The sequence below is a fragment of the Oncorhynchus keta genome, chromosome 19 (genome assembly GCF_023373465.1).
Source record: "Oncorhynchus keta strain PuntledgeMale-10-30-2019 chromosome 19, Oket_V2, whole genome shotgun sequence".
In the NCBI taxonomy this organism is placed as follows: Eukaryota; Metazoa; Chordata; class Actinopteri; order Salmoniformes; family Salmonidae; genus Oncorhynchus; species Oncorhynchus keta.
This window is the reverse complement of record NC_068439.1, coordinates 53,117,190-53,135,822: the sequence shown is the minus strand read 5'-3', so window position 1 is coordinate 53,135,822 and position 18,633 is coordinate 53,117,190. Positions and strand designations below refer to the sequence as shown.

The 18,633-nt window shown below is 41.6% G+C and overlaps 1 protein-coding gene, 1 long non-coding RNA gene and 1 pseudogene across 2 annotated transcripts in view; all 3 read right to left on the bottom strand.

Moving 5' to 3' along the window:
* Positions 1–18,633, bottom strand: part of LOC127909420 (uncharacterized) — a 286,097-nt gene that overhangs the window by 180,869 nt on the left and 86,595 nt on the right. The gene's annotated exons all lie outside the window — the stretch shown is intronic.
* LOC118398465 (4-galactosyl-N-acetylglucosaminide 3-alpha-L-fucosyltransferase 9-like) lies at positions 678–4,134 on the bottom strand (annotated as a pseudogene).
* zgc:193593 (uncharacterized protein LOC564090 homolog) lies at positions 9,031–10,316 on the bottom strand. The gene is made up of 2 exons (XM_052470797.1): positions 10,149–10,316; positions 9,031–9,931 (listed from the first exon to the last, which is right to left on the bottom strand). The coding sequence occupies exons 1-2, from the start codon at positions 10,212–10,214 to the stop codon at positions 9,767–9,769; spliced, it is 231 nt and encodes a 76-aa protein (XP_052326757.1). The 5' UTR covers positions 10,215–10,316; the 3' UTR covers positions 9,031–9,766.

Below are 18,633 nucleotides of genomic sequence, written 5' to 3'. Positions count from 1 at the left end.
TGGCTGGGCGACCAGCTCCAGGAAGGGTCTTGGTGGTTCCAAACGTCTACCATCTAAGAATGATGGAGGCCACTGTGTTCTTGGGGACCTTCAATGCTGCAGATTTTTTTTGGTACCCTTCCCCAGACCTGTGCCTTGACACAATCCTGTCTCGGAGCTCTATGGACAATTCCTTTGACCTCATGGCCTGGTTTCTACTCTAACATGCACTGCCAACTGTAGGACCTTATATAGACAGGAGTATGCCTTTCCAAATTATGTCCAATCACTTGAATTTACCACAGGTGGACTCCAATCAAGTTGTCGAAACATCTCAAGGATTATCAATGGAAACAGGATGCACCTGAGCTCAATTTTGAGTCTCGTAGAAAAGGGTCTGAATACTTTCCAAAGGCACTGTACGTTAACTATGCACTATATAATTGTGGTTCAGTGGTTATCCGTTTTGAGCAGTTTAATTAAGTGATAGTTCATTGTATTGTGAACAAATTATGAAAATCATATAAAAATAAAGTGAATATTGTTTTTTGAAAAGCAGATACTTAGATTGAGTATGTATCCAAATTGAAAGTGTCATTTGGTGCAGTGAACAAGTGACTTTGTGAATTTGTTTGGGCCAGGTGTGAATGCTATAGGAGGCCTAAAACCTAACCAGTTTGAATCCAATGAGGACCCTGTCAACCACCAGCAGACAAATAACAAAGGCTCTGAAGTTGTTGTCTGCACATGTCCGTGGTTCTCAGCTATGTCGATAAAGACAATAAAATCATGTTGAAATGACAGATATTACACCCTTGATGAAGCAGTGAAACAAATTTCACAAGGTGTCTGTACTCGAAGATTTGTGTAAGGTCTCCAGGAGCTGTATTGAAAAGATCCAATGAGTGTTCTCCCAGACATTTGATTAAAAAAACAATGATGGGTGTTTAAAAAATGAACAAACCAGTTGGTGTATATTAAGATGCATCTAAAAACAACTAAAATCAAATTAATTAACAACCAAGGGAAAATGTACTTACAGCTGTATACAGGTGTTTTCTGCTCAGTGATGGAATAGAGTTGGCTGACTGGATGCTGCCCAAGAGTCAATGCTCAAGATGTTGTCTGCTGTCATGTCAGCAGTTGATGTCTTAATAATTGTGCTTTATTTGTACATCATTGATCTTTGACACACCTCTTACAAGTTCAAGCATTCTCTCTGATTAAGGAAAATGGTATAGGTATCATGCCCAGATGCCACCCTGACCTCACATGCCTAGACCCCCATACATTAACTCCCTCCTCACAGACACATATGCACGCAAACCGAGGTAAAAATTCCCGAATTTAAAATATAACATTCGTGTTTGGTATGGTTTTATTCACCAAACAATTTTCTGGTTAGAATTAAATGATCCCTGCATGTTTTAAATTCACAGCTCTGGTTATTAATGAAACAATTATTTGAAGCAACTAGGCCCCAATACAATATCTTGATCAGCACCTTTTACACCATGTCTGCACACAGACACTAAGGACCGTCCTCACATCCGATATACTGTAATCAAAAAAGTGGGGTGTGATGTTTACATACAACATGTGGTAATGCCACAGCCACTCTGAACAATGGGTGTGATATTTACATCCTGGCATGAAGTCACACCTGGGTGTGATATTAAAGTCCTAGCCATTCAGAACAAGGGGTGTGATGTTTACATACTCTACATCATGTCGTAATTTCCCTGCCACTCAGAACAATGGGTGTGATGCTTACATACATCGTGTCGCAATGCCCCGGCGACTCAGAACAATGGGTGTGATATTCAAATCCTAGGCAGAAGTCCCGCCCCCCTTCCCAATCAACGAGGTGTGAAAGTTAGTTTGACAGAAGCTACCCTACAATAACTACTCTCATGGTGTTTGAAAATTGATGATGTCACCAGTTAGAAATGCTCTGTTTTCACGTTTGTAGACACTGGTATTGTGCTGGAGATCATTTTTAAAAATGGTGGAACTTCCCTTTCATTATTTCAGCTCAAAATGTGTGAGTGTAAAGATATAAAACATACATAGAGGTAATAATTCACACAATAAATAGTGCAGAGGTTAGTTGTTCGGTAGTTATAAAGATAAGAGCCTGAATGGTTCTGGATACTTAAATACCTAGCTATGACACTAGTACAGTAAAACAACCAGGTACACTTATCTTACAAGTAGTGCAATAGGTTGTAAAGGCACTGTGTAAACGTTGCTAACGTGGGATGCTGGGTGTGACTAAATTCCACCCTGAGACATGATACTGTACACGGAGAGAAGAGGGTAATATGGTGGTAACAGCACATACACCGATGAGGATGTAAGTGACTGATTAACCAAAATGCCATTTGTAAACATCGTGAACAACCCTGTACTCCCAATGTTTGCCTATGTGGTCACAGGCATAGCAAATAGCTTGGATGAACTCTTGACTCAGTTGAACCAGATGTTGCTGAGCAGAGAAGTTTCTACGCCACTGAAAGTAGCGCAGATATGCCTCATCATCCTTGTCCAACTTGAGGAGGAATTCAGCCAGTGCTTTTGCATCGGGAAAATCATTAACATGGATGAAGGAATCTCCTGGGACAAAGTCTTCATAGTTCTGTCTCGGTGGGCCCAATACTACTGGCACTGTTCCTGCTGCAAGTGGTCCGTTTAGCTTCTCTGTGATGTAGTCTTTGTGGACTGAGTTCTCAAAGGAGAGGTAGAACTTACAGCTGGAGAGTGTTGAGTAGTAGTCCTCATATTTCAAGAATCTAGCAAAGGCTGTGCCAAAGAGTTCCACCTTAATGTGTTTTACAAGTTCTCTGTAATATTTGTGCCTTACCCCTGTTCCAGTGGTAGGGTCATTGTTGCTCACAATCCAGCAAACTAATTTATCCTTCTTGGGCAGCACAAAGTCCTAACCCTGGCCTTTCCTTACGGTCACGCGCCAACGAACAGGGATGTCTGCGTCTTCCCTATAACTCAAGGTCAAATTGAAAAGGTTATCTAGACCAGGTATCCTAATTGTGTTTGTAGGTGATTCCACGTGATACCAAATCCACTTCTGGAATGGTGGTCGAGGTGATGGAGGCAAGTTGGATAAATCGTGTTTGATGGATTTGTGAAAGATGAGCACACCATCTGCCTTGTTGTACAGAGACCTGTCATCTGTCAGGTGGCAGCCATCAATGTTGAAGAAAGTGGCACAATCGCTAAAATCAAACCTGCGGTTTTCAGGCCAGAACCACAACAGCATGATGGGCTTTTCTGGCTCTGGCTGCTTAGACAAGGACCTGTTCTCAGGTCGCTTTGAGTAATGAGGCTGGGGAGTACAGTCCAGAGCTGATTTGTAATGCATAAAAAACAGTGTCACAAATCCTCCTAGACAGAGGATCCCTACCAGGAAGATACGCAAAGCTCCTGTAAGGAAAGTACTGGACAGCATTTTGGCTCCTGTGAAGAGAGGAAAAAACGCATTATTACATTATCATTCACACTCAAAGGAATTCAACCAAATTAAGATTTTTGTTTAACTGTTGTTAAATAGCTTTTGTGTACAGAGAGAAAGAATGAGAAAAGAAGCAGGTGCAGATTAAACACTCTCTTTTAATTTGAGATTAACCACAAATACAGTTGATGCAAATGGGAACATGAACAATGAGAATGGTTAAGTCAGATTAGATTCAAAAGGAACAACGAGGAAACGTGCCCATGTACCTAGCTACCTCAGGATTGTGCTGAAGTTAATAATAAAAATGTCCTTTCATCTTATACCCCTTTTGCTGTACTGATCCACTACTCTCGTTTGTCACAATGTCATCTGGTGAATGTTGAAATGTCTAATTCTTGACTAATATTGATTTTCGTTGACTTTTTCTAGTCTAAAAACACTTAATTATAGACGTATAGACTATTACATGACCATTCAAAGCTGCACTCAATGAGGCACCAATAAGTGAAAGCCTGTAGCTGTCAAAGGAAAAGATATTGCCTCACCGGTGAACAGGTTGTTCTTGTCATGCTGTATTCAGACCTGCCGGGGATGTCATTCATATACACTCCCTATGTGAGCTGTGCACCTGTGAAACATTTCTCTGGGTCTTTGGTACTCATCAGTTCAATAAAGCGATAAGAAACAGTGACGACGTTTTATAAACGAAGGGAGAGAACAAGTTCTTCTGGACACCCTTAGGGCAGGATTAGAAAGCATGAAAAGGGAAATAGAGGTTGGGCCTCTGTTGGGAGGGGGTAGGCCAGATTGTGCCATGTCCCAATAAACAGTAAAGGGGGAATAAAATCCTGTATCTTTTCCCTTACCAGCAAAAACATGCCTAAACATGTCATGGACATCATAGAGTTAGAACAACTAGGCTACAAAGACCTTTAATGAACCAAATAGTTCAAGGACACATATTCACTACAACAATTCATGAGAACAAAACATGTCAACCTTACCGTTCACCTCAACCAATAGAACAAGATAAATGATATTGAGTGTCTAGGTGTGTGGTTTAGTCACTATCAATGTTGTGGTGCGTGTGTGGCGTTCCATGTGCAGTCATGATTCACATCCTTCTCTTTGTTCCATTGTGCCAGTTAGAGAACTCCCATGGAACGTCCACATATTCTCTGTTGACATTTGACACTTTCGAAAGTGATGAATTCCCATATCCCCTTACGACCCGGATCCTGGAGTGTTTGGTACCCTGATCCACGGTATAAAGCATGTGTGAAACACAAGCAAACCCTGGCTGAAATTAATCCTGGACCTGCATGAGTAATGGGTCCAGGATTCAAGACCAGTTGCGTGGAACCTTTTTGCCCGTTGTAAACAAGCTAGCTCGCTAACGTCATGTAGAATGTGCCTCATGCTGATCGCACCCCGGATCAGTTCTTTTCGGGTTCTTGTGAAAGCAACATTTATTCTGTACAATTCTTACAAATGCTACAGCGAACCGAACCATGGAACCGAATTTCATAATGCGAAAACTCCATTAGCCTGTCTTAGTTCTAGGCAATTTTCCTGGTTGTTTTATGTGTCGGTATTAGATTTGAGTGACCTCATGTGTATCCATTGTGTCTTTCATTGTGATTGAATGTTTGGTGTATTAAAGGCGCAATCCATACCTTTTTCTCTACCTCGTGGCAATAAAACAAACTACAACTGTCCTGAAAAATGTACGCTAATAACTCACAGAAAAACTCTTTAGGGGGAAAAAACTCAACATATAGATTTCACCTTTATGAGCTAGAAGTGCTGTTGTAGTGTGGAGTTTTTTCATCCATTTGTATACATTTATTGTGAAACAAACTAACAGGAGCTACAGTATATACCCACCCACACAAAGAGGGCAACACTCTTTGGCCAAACACAATGGGAAAAGTATCAAATGTACAGTTGACGGAGAAAAAAAAAAACATTTCAAATCCTACGCATTTTGCCATGTATTAAATTTGTCGCTATTTGTATTTATTGTGAATCCCCATTAGCTGCTGCCAAGGCAGCAGAAATTGTAAATACATTACAATACATTCACAGATTTCACGACACGTGTGTGGATGTTAGCGTGTGCATGTGTCTGTGCCTATGTTTGTGTGTGTTGCTTCACAGTCCCGCTGTTCCATAAGGTGTTTTTTTTTATCTGTTTTTTAAAATATAATTTTACTACTTGCATGAGTCACTTGATGTGGAATAGAGTCCATGTTATCATGGCTCTATGTACTGTAGTACTGTGCGCCTCCCATAGTCTGTTCTGGACTTGGGGACTGTGAAGAGACCTCTTGTAGCATGTCTTGAGGGGTATGCATGGGTGTCCGAGCTGTGTGCCAGTAGTTCAGACAGCTCGGTGCATTCAACATGTCAAAACCTCTCATAAATACAAGTAGTGATGAAGTCAATCTCGCTTCCACTTTGAGCCAGGAGAGATTGACATGTATATTATTCATATTAGCTCTCTGTGTACATCCGAGGGCCAGCCTTGCTGCCCTGTTCTGAGTCAATTGCAATTTTCCTAAGTCCTTTTTTGTGGCACCTGACCAAACGACTGAATAGTAGTAGCTTTGTTGATAGTGTTAAGAAGGCAGAGCAGCACTTTATTACAGACATACTTCTCCCCAACTTAGGTACTGTTGTATCAATATGTTTTGACTATGACAGTTTACAATCCAGGGTTACTCCAAGCAGTTTAGTCATCTCAACTTGCTCAATTTCCACATTATTTATTACAAGATTCAGTTGAGGTTTAGGTTTTAGTGAATGATTTGTCCCAAATACACTGCTTTTAGATTTAGAAATATTTAGGGCTAACTTATTCCTTGCCACCCACTCTGAAACTAACTGCAGCTCTTTGTTAAGTGTTGCAGTCATTTCAGTCACTGTAGTGGCTGACGTGTATAGTGTTGAGTCATCTGCATACATAGACACTGGCTTTACTCAAAGTCAGTAGCATCAACTTTAGTAAAGATTGAAAAAAGCAAGGGGCCTAGACAGCTACCCTGGGTAATTCCTGATTCCACCTGGATTATGTTTGAGAGGCTTCCATTAAAGAACACCCTCTGTGTTCTGTTAGACAAGTAACACTTTATCCACACTATACCAGGGGGTGTTAAGCCACACAAGTTTTTCCAGCAGCAGAATATGATCGATAATGTCAAAATTTGAGATGTGTCTGTTACCTGAACAATGTGCATTTATTTGGGCTGCAATCTGAGGTGCAGTTAACTCTAATGAATGTATCCTCTGCAGCATAGGTAACCTTTCCTGTAGCGGTCCTCATGAGAGCCAGTTTCATCAAAGCACTTGATGGTTTTTGCGACTGCACTTGAAGAAACTTTCAAAGTTCTTTAAATGTTCCGGATTGACTGACCTTCATGTCTTAAAGTAATGATGGACTGTCATTTCTCTTTGCATATTTGAGCTGTTCTTGCCATAATATGGTCTTTTACCAGATAGGGCTAACTTCTGTATACCACCCTTACATTGTCACAACACAACTGATTGTCTCAAACGCATTGAGAAGGTAAGAAATTCCACAAATTAACAAGGCACACCTGTTAATTGAAAAGCATTCCAATCTAAAATATATTTTGGTTTGTTTAACACTTTTTTGGTTACTACATGATGTTATTTCATATTTCTACAATGTAGAAAATAGTGAAAATATAGAAAACCCCTTGAATAAGAAGGTGTGTTCAAACGTTTGACTGGTACTGTATATCCACACAGTGCATTTGGAAAGTATTCAGACCCCTTGACTTTTTAGACATTTTGTTACGTTACAGTCTTGTTCGAAAATGGATTACATTGTTTTTTCCCCCCTCATTAATCTACACACAATAACCCATAATGACAAAGCAAAAACAGTTTTTTAGAAATGTTTGCATATGTATAAATAAAATTACTGAAATATCACATTTACATAGGCAGTCAGACCCTTTACTCAGTACTTTGTTGAAGCACCTTTGGCAGCGATTACAGCCTTGAATCTTCTTGGGTATGGCGCTACAAGCTTGGCACACTTGTATTTGGGGAGTTTCCCCCATTCCTTGCAGATCCTCTCAAGCTCTGTCAGGCTGGATGGGCAGCGTCACTGCACAGCTGTTTTCACATCTCTCCAGAGATGTTAGATCAGGTTCAAATCCAGGCTCTGGCTGGGCCTCAAGGACATTCAGAGAAGCCACTCCTGCATTTCATGGCTGTGTCCTTGGGGTCATTGCCCTGTTGGAAGGTGAACCTTTCTGAGCGTTCTGGAGCAGGTTTTCATTAAGGAACTCTCTGTATTTTGCTCCGTTCATCTTTCCCTCCTTCCTGATTAGTCTTCCAGTCCCTACTGCTGAAAAACCTCCCCACAGCATTATGCTGCCACCACCATGCTTCACCATAGGGATGGTGCCAGATTTCCTCCAGACGTGAGGTCAATCTTGGTTTTATCAGATTAATCTTGTTTCTCATGATGTGGGAGTTGTTTAGGTGTCTTTAAAAAAACTCAAAGCAGGCTGTCATGTGCCTTTTACTGAATAATAGTATATGTACAGCAATAGTTAAATAGGAAATGCCTTGACTAGAATACAGTATATACTGTACATATGAAGTGGGTAAAACTGTATGTAAACATGATTCAAGTGATCAGTGTTCCATGACTATGTACAGTACATAGGGCAGCTGCCTCTAAGATACATGGTAGAGTAACCTGGGGGTAGCTGACTAGTAACAGTGACTAAAGTTCAGGCCAGGGTACTGGGTGGAGGCTGGCTAGTGGTAACTATTTAAGTCTTATGGCCTTGAGATAGAAGCTGTTTTTCAGTCTCTTTGTCCCAGCTTTGATGCACCTGTACTGACCGCACCCTCTGGATGATAACGGGATGAACAGGCCGTTGCTCGGGAGGCTGAGGTCCTTGATGATCTTCTTGGCCTTTCTGTGACACCGGCTGCTGTAGACGTCCTGGAGGGCAGGCAGTGGTGATGTGTTGGCATGTTGCCTTTGTGTTTACTGTGTCGTAATGTGTGATCATTGAGATCCTAGTAGATGACTTAAGTATTCTAATTCATTATTCTGTGTGTGATACTCTTCATGTAGCATAGGTCAGTATGTATACAGTCCTTCCTTTGTTAAATATTATTGTTTCTCTACTTGTGCTACCAGTTATTGATTTGTGTGCTCATTATCCCTGTTTTCAGTCCATTACAGAACCGCTACCATTTCCACTATCTTTCCCACTACATTTGTATGGCCATGATGTAAATAAAGTGCCCTTGTGTGTAGCTCTGTGTTGCCTATTATTCTTCCCTCTGACCAAGCGAGATGTGCCAGTGGTTCACCGATTAGACCAATAGGAGAGTCTCTCTTAAACCGAACACATGACGTTGAGACACTCCAAATTATTGTTTCGAATGTCAAGACATGAACACAACATGCTTTCTCAGTCGTTCTACAGAAAAAAAATATGATAGACAGCTGTTGTGATTTTTGGGTTCAGCTGAGGCTGCTCCATCACGTGAAAAAGAAAATGAGAGCCGCAAACTCTAGGAGCTCAGATGCAATCATTTAATAACCTAATAACCAACGTTTCAACAGACAAGTTGTTCTATCATGTAACAGGTAAATCTGCATGGTCTTCCCCGGTAGACCTTGGTATTAATCTCTTCATTTGGATTGGATCAGAACCAGGGATCAACAGTGCCTTCATATAGTCTATATCCTTGGTCATGTTTCTAGGCTGCTCACCCAACAAATAATTACAACATAGTCTCTCAATGCCTCCTCTTTTGAAAAACAATACCTCACTCAGTGCATACCCCGGTGCACATGATTCGGACCCACAATGCATTATGTATCCGTTTTTTTTGTTGTCAGTTAAGACGCAGATGACTCTTTAACAAAACTCCTCATACAGAGTGAGGATGGTTTTGATGACAAAATGCATATTAAAATAAGCACACTGATAAAGCAAGTACAAGATCTCACCACAGTATAGAGAGAACCGTGTTCCCAGTCTAGCTATAGGACACTTAACACTCATATTCAATGTCTGTGAGACCCATCGCCATTTAAACGGACCAGTTTAACGTTGTTCATCAAAGAGCAGGTAAAGTTCTTCATATGACATCAGTCCTTCAGTCACACGCAATGACCAGCCCACACTGTCCATCTGTACTGCATGTCAAGGCTATATGTTAAACTAGACATCAATGCTAAAGAGCGATAAAGTGAGACACGGATATAGGGGAAGAAGCCATGTGTCTTGTTCCATCTATTCATATTCTCCTTCACCGGAGCACACGGGCGCAGGGCTTGTTGTGTAGGGTGAGCTGGCGGGAGCTGTACCCAGAAAGGGTGATGCCCATGGTCCCTAATAGGAAGGCAATGTGGGGGGTCATGATTTCCCCAGGCCCGCTCCTCTCCAACCAATCCATGTTATGCTTTGTCTGAGTCTGAAACACACATACACACCCACACTAAACCAGTCACCTAATAGAGCTTCTTATCTCCCGTCAGAATTTAAATGTTTAAAAACAAGTTAGTGAATTTATGTCATTAAAATGAACTCAATATTTTTTTCCATCTATATGTGGGATGTAAAAATTGGCTTACATGGTTACATGTACTTAAGCATGAATGAGAATGGGTAGTATGGTTTAGGGCACTCACCTTCAGGTATTTGATGTACCCTGGGGATAGCCTGGGCAGCTGGAAAAACAAATTTGCCCTCTTCATGGTTGCGCTTAGAAAATAAAGTTTCAGCTAAGTTTCCTGGGCTTTCAGTCTGTTCTCACACACACACAACTCCACTCAGTTCTCCTATCTTTCTACTGTGATGCAAACCCTTAACCTGTATATAAAGGCTCTCTCCATAATAATTTAATCTCCTACGTGGTTTGGCCTGTCCTAGTGATAAGAGGCTTGGACGCAGGGCCAGCAGGCTGCTCCAATCCTAAATTCATGGCATAGACACGCACACACCTGGCCAAACAAGCAAATGCACAGTTATAGTAATGACAAGAAATGAATTAATTCTAGTACTAAAGAGTAATTATTTGTACTTTTGCTAAATACAGTGATAAGCATTAAGACAGAGAGAGAGAGAGAGAGAGAGATATGATGATTGTGTCATTAAAGTTGTTATGCTACATGAGCAACATGCCAAGAAATCAAGACTTATGTCTCATCAGTTAATGTAATGCAGAGCTGCACAAAAATAGTGTACATTGAAAGAGTGTGTGTGTATGTGTGTGTTTAGCAAGGAGCTTATCTCCAGCCATTTGTCTGAGCTGGATCAGATAGGATAATAGGATCAGCAGCTGCATAACAGGTCTTTCTACAGAGGGGAAGCCTTAATCAGTACTTACTGACAGGTCAAGCTTGTTAGAGTTTTTATTATTGGATGATGATTTGCATGACATTTTCGATACAAATCCCGGTATTTGTATGGTATTTGTTTTCATGAGCAATCCATGTGAGATCGCCTTGCAGTGCTGCTTAGTGTATGTTCATTGTACTGTATGCGTGTGCTCTTATGTTTGTTTTGTGTATGAAAATGGTATAGGCAAAAAGTATGTTATTGAGACCAATACACCATGGACTGACTGACTGTGTGACTATCTCTCTGAGGGTAGGCTGGTTTTGAGAGGGGGGAGCGTGGACCTTGTCCTCTCACTCAGTCTTGGTAGCCCGTTGAGACGGCATCATGGGGAATATCTAGCTCGTTAAAGAGCTAGTGTGCAGCACCTGTTTGTTTGTAAAGTTCCAGAGATGTGGGCGGAACATGCTGATTAGCAGCCTGTTCTCAGCCTCCCGCGGTTCTGTGTGTCATCATCCCCTCATAGTCTCCACTGACCCAAATGTTTCTGCAGAATCTTCTCTTCAACAAGCACCCACCATCCCAGTCACAAAGTATTGTATAGAGATGCCTCTTACTACTGGCTTCACCTTACTTCACCGGTGGATCTGAATAATAAACAATGTCAACATTTCCTGGCTACTGCATTGGTGAAGGTATCCCTGAGAGACAAACATGTTTGTGTCAAAGTTCACCCTGTCCTCATCTCTCTCTCCGACAGACATATGTTTGTATATACGCACCGTCTCACACACACACACACACACACACACACACACACACACACACACACACACACACACACACACACACACACACACACACACACACACACACACACACACACACACACACACACACACACACACACACACACACACCACAAACATACAGTATAGTATCCCTATTCCCTATCTTCACTCGTCTCCGCTCCTCTGTCTTCCTCATACGCACTCAGTTAGCTGCACTTATATTGCCGTTTGCAAAATATGGTCCCTGCAGGCTCACAGTGGCGAAGTGATTGGAGTGCTAGATCTCTGCCGGGGACACATTTTAACATGGGGAGACGCCACACCTCAACATGGCATCATCCCACACAGCCAGTGCAACCGCCAACCAGAACGTTTCCATACTCATGAGAACTGAGATGCCCCCATCTAAAGACAAATCATCATGTATCACTGGATAGTTTAACTAGGGTAACCACATGTTGTGTGGCTTTAGGTCACTTATGGATAGACACATTTAATATCTCTCAAGTTAACTTAGAAGGTGGAAGCCTACCCAGCTGCTGAGCCATTAGGCCTATGCGTTGCTTGATAAACAGGCAATGCTGAAGGGTAAACTGGTCAACTCACATTGACATCATTGCATGTAGTAACACAGCTAGATTTAGTTAGAATCAAGCTGAAATTATTACCCCATCTAGTGGTTTGAATACATCCATGTATGTACCTTCTCATTTGTTTGACAAAGCATCTCCTCACAGCCTGGTCTCATAGACTAGACGTAATATAGTAAATGTAAATAAAGGATACTCGTTAGTATGATATGTTATGTTTGGTTACATAAGACAGTAGGGTGGTTGGTTGGGGTGTATAAGTGGCTGTATAACATGAACGTCTAGCAACCCAAATGTTGCGAGTTTGAATCTCATCACAGGCAACTTGAGCATTTTTGCTATTTAGATACTTTTCAACTACTTAGCATGTTAGCTAACCCTTCCCCTAACACTAACTTGAACTCTTTTAGCTAACCGTTCCCCTAACCTTAACCCTAACCCCTAACCCTAACCCCTAGCCTAGCTAACTTTAGCCAGTTAGCTAGAATTCGTAACATTTCATACATTTTGCAAATTCATAACATATTTGACATTTTCCAGGTTTGACATATAATAAGAATTGTGTCTCGGATTTACATACATAATAATACGAAATGCTCTGAGTCTAGGTTTCTTCTCAACATCTTTAACCAAGAGTGTATTCATTACCTCTTGCAACAGAAACAGTTGACAATTTATCAATCAAAAGGAAGTAAACAGAATGAATTTGGTACGGACCTACCTGAATTTGTTCAATAGAACACTTGTTTTTGTTGCAAAACTTTTCCTGTTTGGACTAAACTGTTTCTGTTGTAAAACATTTTGTTAAAAGGCAGCAAACAGAACAAAATAGGGAGGGACCTACCTGAATTTCTCCAATACAAAACTCCATATATTGCATCAAAACTGTAGCCAATATTTTATATTTGTGATGAATAATGCTGTAAATGTGATATTATGTTAAATATCTTGTATTACAGTCATGGCGATTCAGTAGTTTCGTATAGGTAGGCCCTACTGAGTGCCTTAGTAGATAGCCTAATATTAAATTCATGTGCATATCTGACTCATTCAATTGATTCCAGATTCAGATTTTCTAAAAATTGAAAACAACAAAGTAGACTGTAAGAGGAGTTATCTTTTTCACAGCATAACTGTGGTTTTTGTCAGGCACACAATCAACACAGTAGTCTACTTCAAACGTCTTATGACACATTGTAGGCTAAAACTACACAGAAGACAAATGGAAACGCAACATGTAAAGGTCCCATGTTTTATGAGCTGAAATATAAGATCCCAGAAATGTTCCATAGGAACAAAAAACATATTTCCTTATTGTTTACATCCCTATTACTGAGCATTTATCCTTTGCCAAGATAATACATCCACCTGACAGGTGTGGCATATCAAGAAGCTGATTCAACAGCATTATCATTACACATGTGCACCTAGTGCTGGGGACAATAAAACGCCACACACAACACAATGTCATAGATGTCTCAAGTTTTGAGGGAGTGTGCAATTGGCATGCTGACTCCAGGAATGTTCACCAGAGCTGTTGCCAGATAATTTAATATTAATTTCTCTACCATAAGCCGCCGCCAACGTTGTTTTAGAGAATTTGGTACTACGCCCAATTGGCCTCACAACCGCAAACCACTTGTATGGCATTGTGTTTGCGAGAGGTTTGCTGATGTCAACGTTGTGAGCAGAGTGCCCCATGGTGGAGCTGGGGTTATGGTATGGGCAGGCATAAGCCACGGATAACGAGCACAATTCCATTTTATTGATGGCAATTTGAATGCACAGAGCTACTGTGATGAGATCCCGAGGCCCATTGTTGCGCCACTCATCCACCACCATTACCTCATGTTTCAGCATGATAATGCATGGCCCCAAGTCGCAAGGATCTGTAGACAGTTCCTGGAAGCTGAAAATGTACCAGTTCTCCCATGGCCTGCATACACACCAAACATGACACCCATTGAGCATGTTTGGGATGCTCTGGATAGACGTGTACGACAGTGTGTTCCAGTTCCCTCCCATATCCAGCAACTTTCGCACAGTTGGACAACATTCCACAGGCCACAATCAATAACCTGATCAACTCTATTCAAAGGATATGTGTCACACTGCATGAGGCAAATGGTGGCCACACCAGATACTGACTGGTTTTCTGATCCACACCCCTGTATTTTTTTAATGTATCTGTGACAAATACTGTAGATGTGTATGTGTATTCCCAGTCATATGAACTCCATAGATTAGGGCCTAATTTATTTATTTCAATTGACCGATTTCCTTATATGAACTATAAACTAATTGTTGCATGTTGCATTTATATTTTTGTTCGGTATAAGTGAAAAGGCAAACATATATTTTGGACCAAAAATAGACAAATACATTGTCAGTAGGCTAAATGAAGGTCAAGATGTAGGCTAAAGAATGTAGCCTACCATTCGCCTATATATTTAGGAAAAGTGATTATAGGTCTATTAGGGTATTGACCTCATGAAAATGGCATATGCCTATGTTCATTTTGCATTTCACACTCAATGGGCAAAAACGTTGGCTTGGATATGGGTGTTGGGAGAGCTTGAAACTGTCAGAGGAACTATGAAACTGCAAATGTTCTGCAGCTGGCCGGCTGCAATATTTTTGAATAACACATCAGGCGACCTCGACACGCATGGATAGACCCTATAGCATGCTATAGACTATGTTTAACAATGCATTTCCATGTTGAATTAATGCAATTAGACTGCAAACATGTTTAAAATATGTAGCAAATGTGTGGCAGGCTATTTAATAACAAACTAGGTTATAACAGACTAACATTCAAGTTGGAGTTGATGACAACGCAATATATAAAAGACTGTACTTGAAGCAACCACAAATTTAGACATGGAGCACGTTGTGATTGGCCAGTAAGGGGCCAAGCCTCAATACACCCACGACTTGTTCATTCATCAAAACCCAGCCCTTTCGCACCACCGCCAGCTATTGCCAACAAAATCGTTGTAGAGGTCTGGGTGAAGGTGGTGGTTTATGGCTATCCATTATGTACATTTTCTTCTTTACATTTTAAAGTGTTGTGAATAATGGCCCACCGCTTCTTGTTAGACGTGAATGATCACGCATATGTGATGCAATAGCCATGTTTCCTAAAATGTCCCCTTTTCAGCGTTGAAGGATACTTTCGCATCTACTTTTTACACGTTCTAGATGAACTGATTGTTAATCTCTCCTCATATGAGTACGGAGGCCTATATTAAGTTGCCCCACCAGCAGAATACCTCCTGTCGATCAGTGAATCAGAGTGTCAGCATGGCTTTTGATGTTCAGAACCAGCGATGGAGGACTGTTCCGAGCGTTCCTTATCGCCAACTCCTCAGACCTCGCAATTTATCTAGCATGACTCATCAGATTCTCAAGGTTTTGGCATCCTAAGTTATGCATGTTAATCACTTACAGGACACTTCAGTATAGAGAATCTGGCAAATCTACTGTACCTCCTGCCTGATTAGAACACATTGTGAGAAACTGGGGATGGGGACCATATAGGAACTTCGGTGGACTGTTCAGTCTAATATGTATGTATTGAGGAACCAAAATAATGTGTATGTATGAAATGCTCTTAATATAAATGACTTGCAACACTGTACTTATTGACAATTCTCAAATCTTACTCTACTTTCACTCTAAAATTACCAGGACTATCATCCTCTGAGTTATACACCACTAGGTGGCGCTATCTCCTTTGATGATGAACACATCAAATCAACCAACGTACCAGTGTGGCACAAGAACCAGTCAGTGTGGCAGTCATATTAATTTAGGCCTACATGTGCAATGTGTGGCCTTTGGGGAAGTCACTTCATCAGTGACCCAATGCAATATGTTTGTGATATTCTAGGTCAGCACTAGTACAAATACATTTGCATATTAATATCTAGATTTACTCAGGAAGGTAATCAAGACTGGCGACCTCTCTATCCTGTTAGATAGTGTTCATAGAGAGACAGTGTCCTCCAAAGCATTTTCACACTGAAAACTGACCTGGAAAATCTGTGCGTTTTGGTGCGTAATGAATACAACCCTGCTCTATCGATCTGCCTCTCTCCCGTGACACCAGCCACCCTATCATAACACAACCGCACCTCTAATTACCTTAAAATGGATCAAATAAAGCCCAGATGCAATTTTAATTATGCCAATGTTCAGATGTATCACTTTGTATTCATGGCTCGGAGCATTGAGCTGCATTTCTCTGGAGTGGAGCCATTTGTCAAGCACCAAGCTTGGGTCCTTGAGGGAGCGGGGAGCGGTTACCACACCCACCTTCTCTACCCCTTACTGGTGTAATTAATGCTCACCTTATTCAAATGAGGGGCAGAAACAAAATAAAGTGGGGCCTTACTTGAAAATCTGTGACAAGACCTGGAAATGGTTGTCTAGCAATGATCAACAACCAATTTGACAGAGCTAGAAGATTACTATTTTAAAAATTATTTTAAATGATACAATGTCTGAGGTTAAAGTGCAGACTCTCACATTTAATTTGAGGATAATTTCGTCCATGTTGGGTGAACCGTTTAGAAATTACAGCACTTTTTGTACATATTCCCCCCATTTTAGGGGACCAAAAGTATTGGGACAAATTCACTTATATGTGTATTAAAGTTATAAAAAGTAAAATATTTGGTCCCATATTCATAGCATGCTATGACTACATCAAGCCTGTGACTCATACACATTTGTTCGGCTGTATTTGCTGTTGGTTTTGGTTGTTTCAGATTATTTTGTGTGCCCAATAGAAATTAATAGTAAATCATGTATTGTATCATTTTGTAGTGAGTTTTATTTTGGAATCACTTTTATTTTGGAGTCACTTTTATTATTAATATAATATGTTTCATAACACTTCTACATTCATGTGGATGCTCCCTGTAACGGCAGATTTCCTCTTCGTCCGAAGAGGAGTAAGGATCGGACCAAGATGCAGACCGAAACAGTACCGTGTGGTGACAAACACTCACACGGAAACAAACACCCACAAACCAACAGCGAAACCCAGGCTACCTAAGTATGATTCTCAATCAGAGACAACTAACGACACCTGCCTCTGATTGAGAACCATAATAGGCTGAACACAAAAACCAATATAGAAAAACAAACAGACAGCCCACCCCAACTCACGCCCTGACCATACTAAATAAAGACAAAGAGGGCACCGAGCCTGCCCAACCTTACCTGGTTGAATGCTCCCAGTAGCCAGGCCAGTGCGGCGAGGTGGAATAGCCCGCACTGGGCTGTGTTGGCGAACCGGGGACACCATGCGTAAGGCTGGTGCCATGTACGCCGGCCCGAGGAGACGCACTGGAGACCAGATGCGTAAAGCCGGCTTCATGGCACCTGGCTCGATGCCCACTCTAGCCCTGCCGATAGGAGGAGCTGGAATGTACCACACTGGGCTATGCACACGCACTGGGGAGACTGTGCGCTCCACCGCATAACACAGTGCCTGCCCGGTCCCTCTCTCTCTCCGGTAAGCATGGGAAGTTGGCGCAGGTTTCCTACCTGGCTTCACCACACTCCCCGTGTGCCGCCGCCCAATAAATGTTGGGGTCTGCCTCTCGGGCTTCCAGCCGCGCTGCCGTGCTGCCTCCTCATACCAGCGCCTCTCTGCCTTCGCTGCCTCCAGCTCTGCCTTGGGATGGCGATATTCCCCTGGCTGTCCAGGGTCCTTTACCGTCCATAATCTCCTCCCAAGTTCAGGAGTTTTGTGTTCGCTGCTGCTGCTGCTGCCCGTTACCACGCCGCTTGGTCCTTTTATGGTGGGTGTTTCTGTAACGGCAGATTTCCTCTTCATCTGAAGAGGAGTAAGGATTGGACCAAGATGCAGCGTGGTAAGTGTTCATGACGATTTATTAAAAACAAACTGAACACTGAAATACAAAACAATAAGCGATGTGATGAAAACGAAAAACCGAAACAGTACCGTGCAGCGACAAACACTCACACAGAAACAAACACCCACAAACCAACAGCGAAACCCAGGCTACCTAAGTATGATTCTCAATCAGAGACAACTAACGACACCTGCCTCTGATTGAGAACCATACTAGGCTGAACACAAAAACCAACATAGAAAAACACACACAGACTGCCCACCCCAACTCACGCCCTGACCATACTAGATAAAGACAAAACAAAGGAAATAAAGGTCAGAACGTGACACTACCATAATTGTGGATAACCCCGAATGAATCGTGAATAATGATAAGTGAGAAAGTTACAGAGACATAAATATCATACCCCCAAAAAAATGCTAACCTCCCCTGTAATGGTGAGAGGTTAGGATGTCTTGGGGGTATGTTATTTGTGAGTCTAACTGTCACGATCATCGTAGTGAGGAGACCAAAGCATAGCATGGTGTGAATATACTTTTAATGAATGATGAAAAAACACAAAGT

Coding starts and splice junctions, on each gene's coding strand:
- zgc:193593 (XM_052470797.1), bottom strand. CDS start 10,214: ATGAAGAGGGCAAATTTGTTTTTCCAGCTGCCCAGGCTATCCCCAGGG. Junction 9,932..10,148: donor GGTACATCAAATACCTGAAG/GTGAGTGCCCTA, acceptor TGTGTGTTTCAG/ACTCAGACAAAGCATAACAT.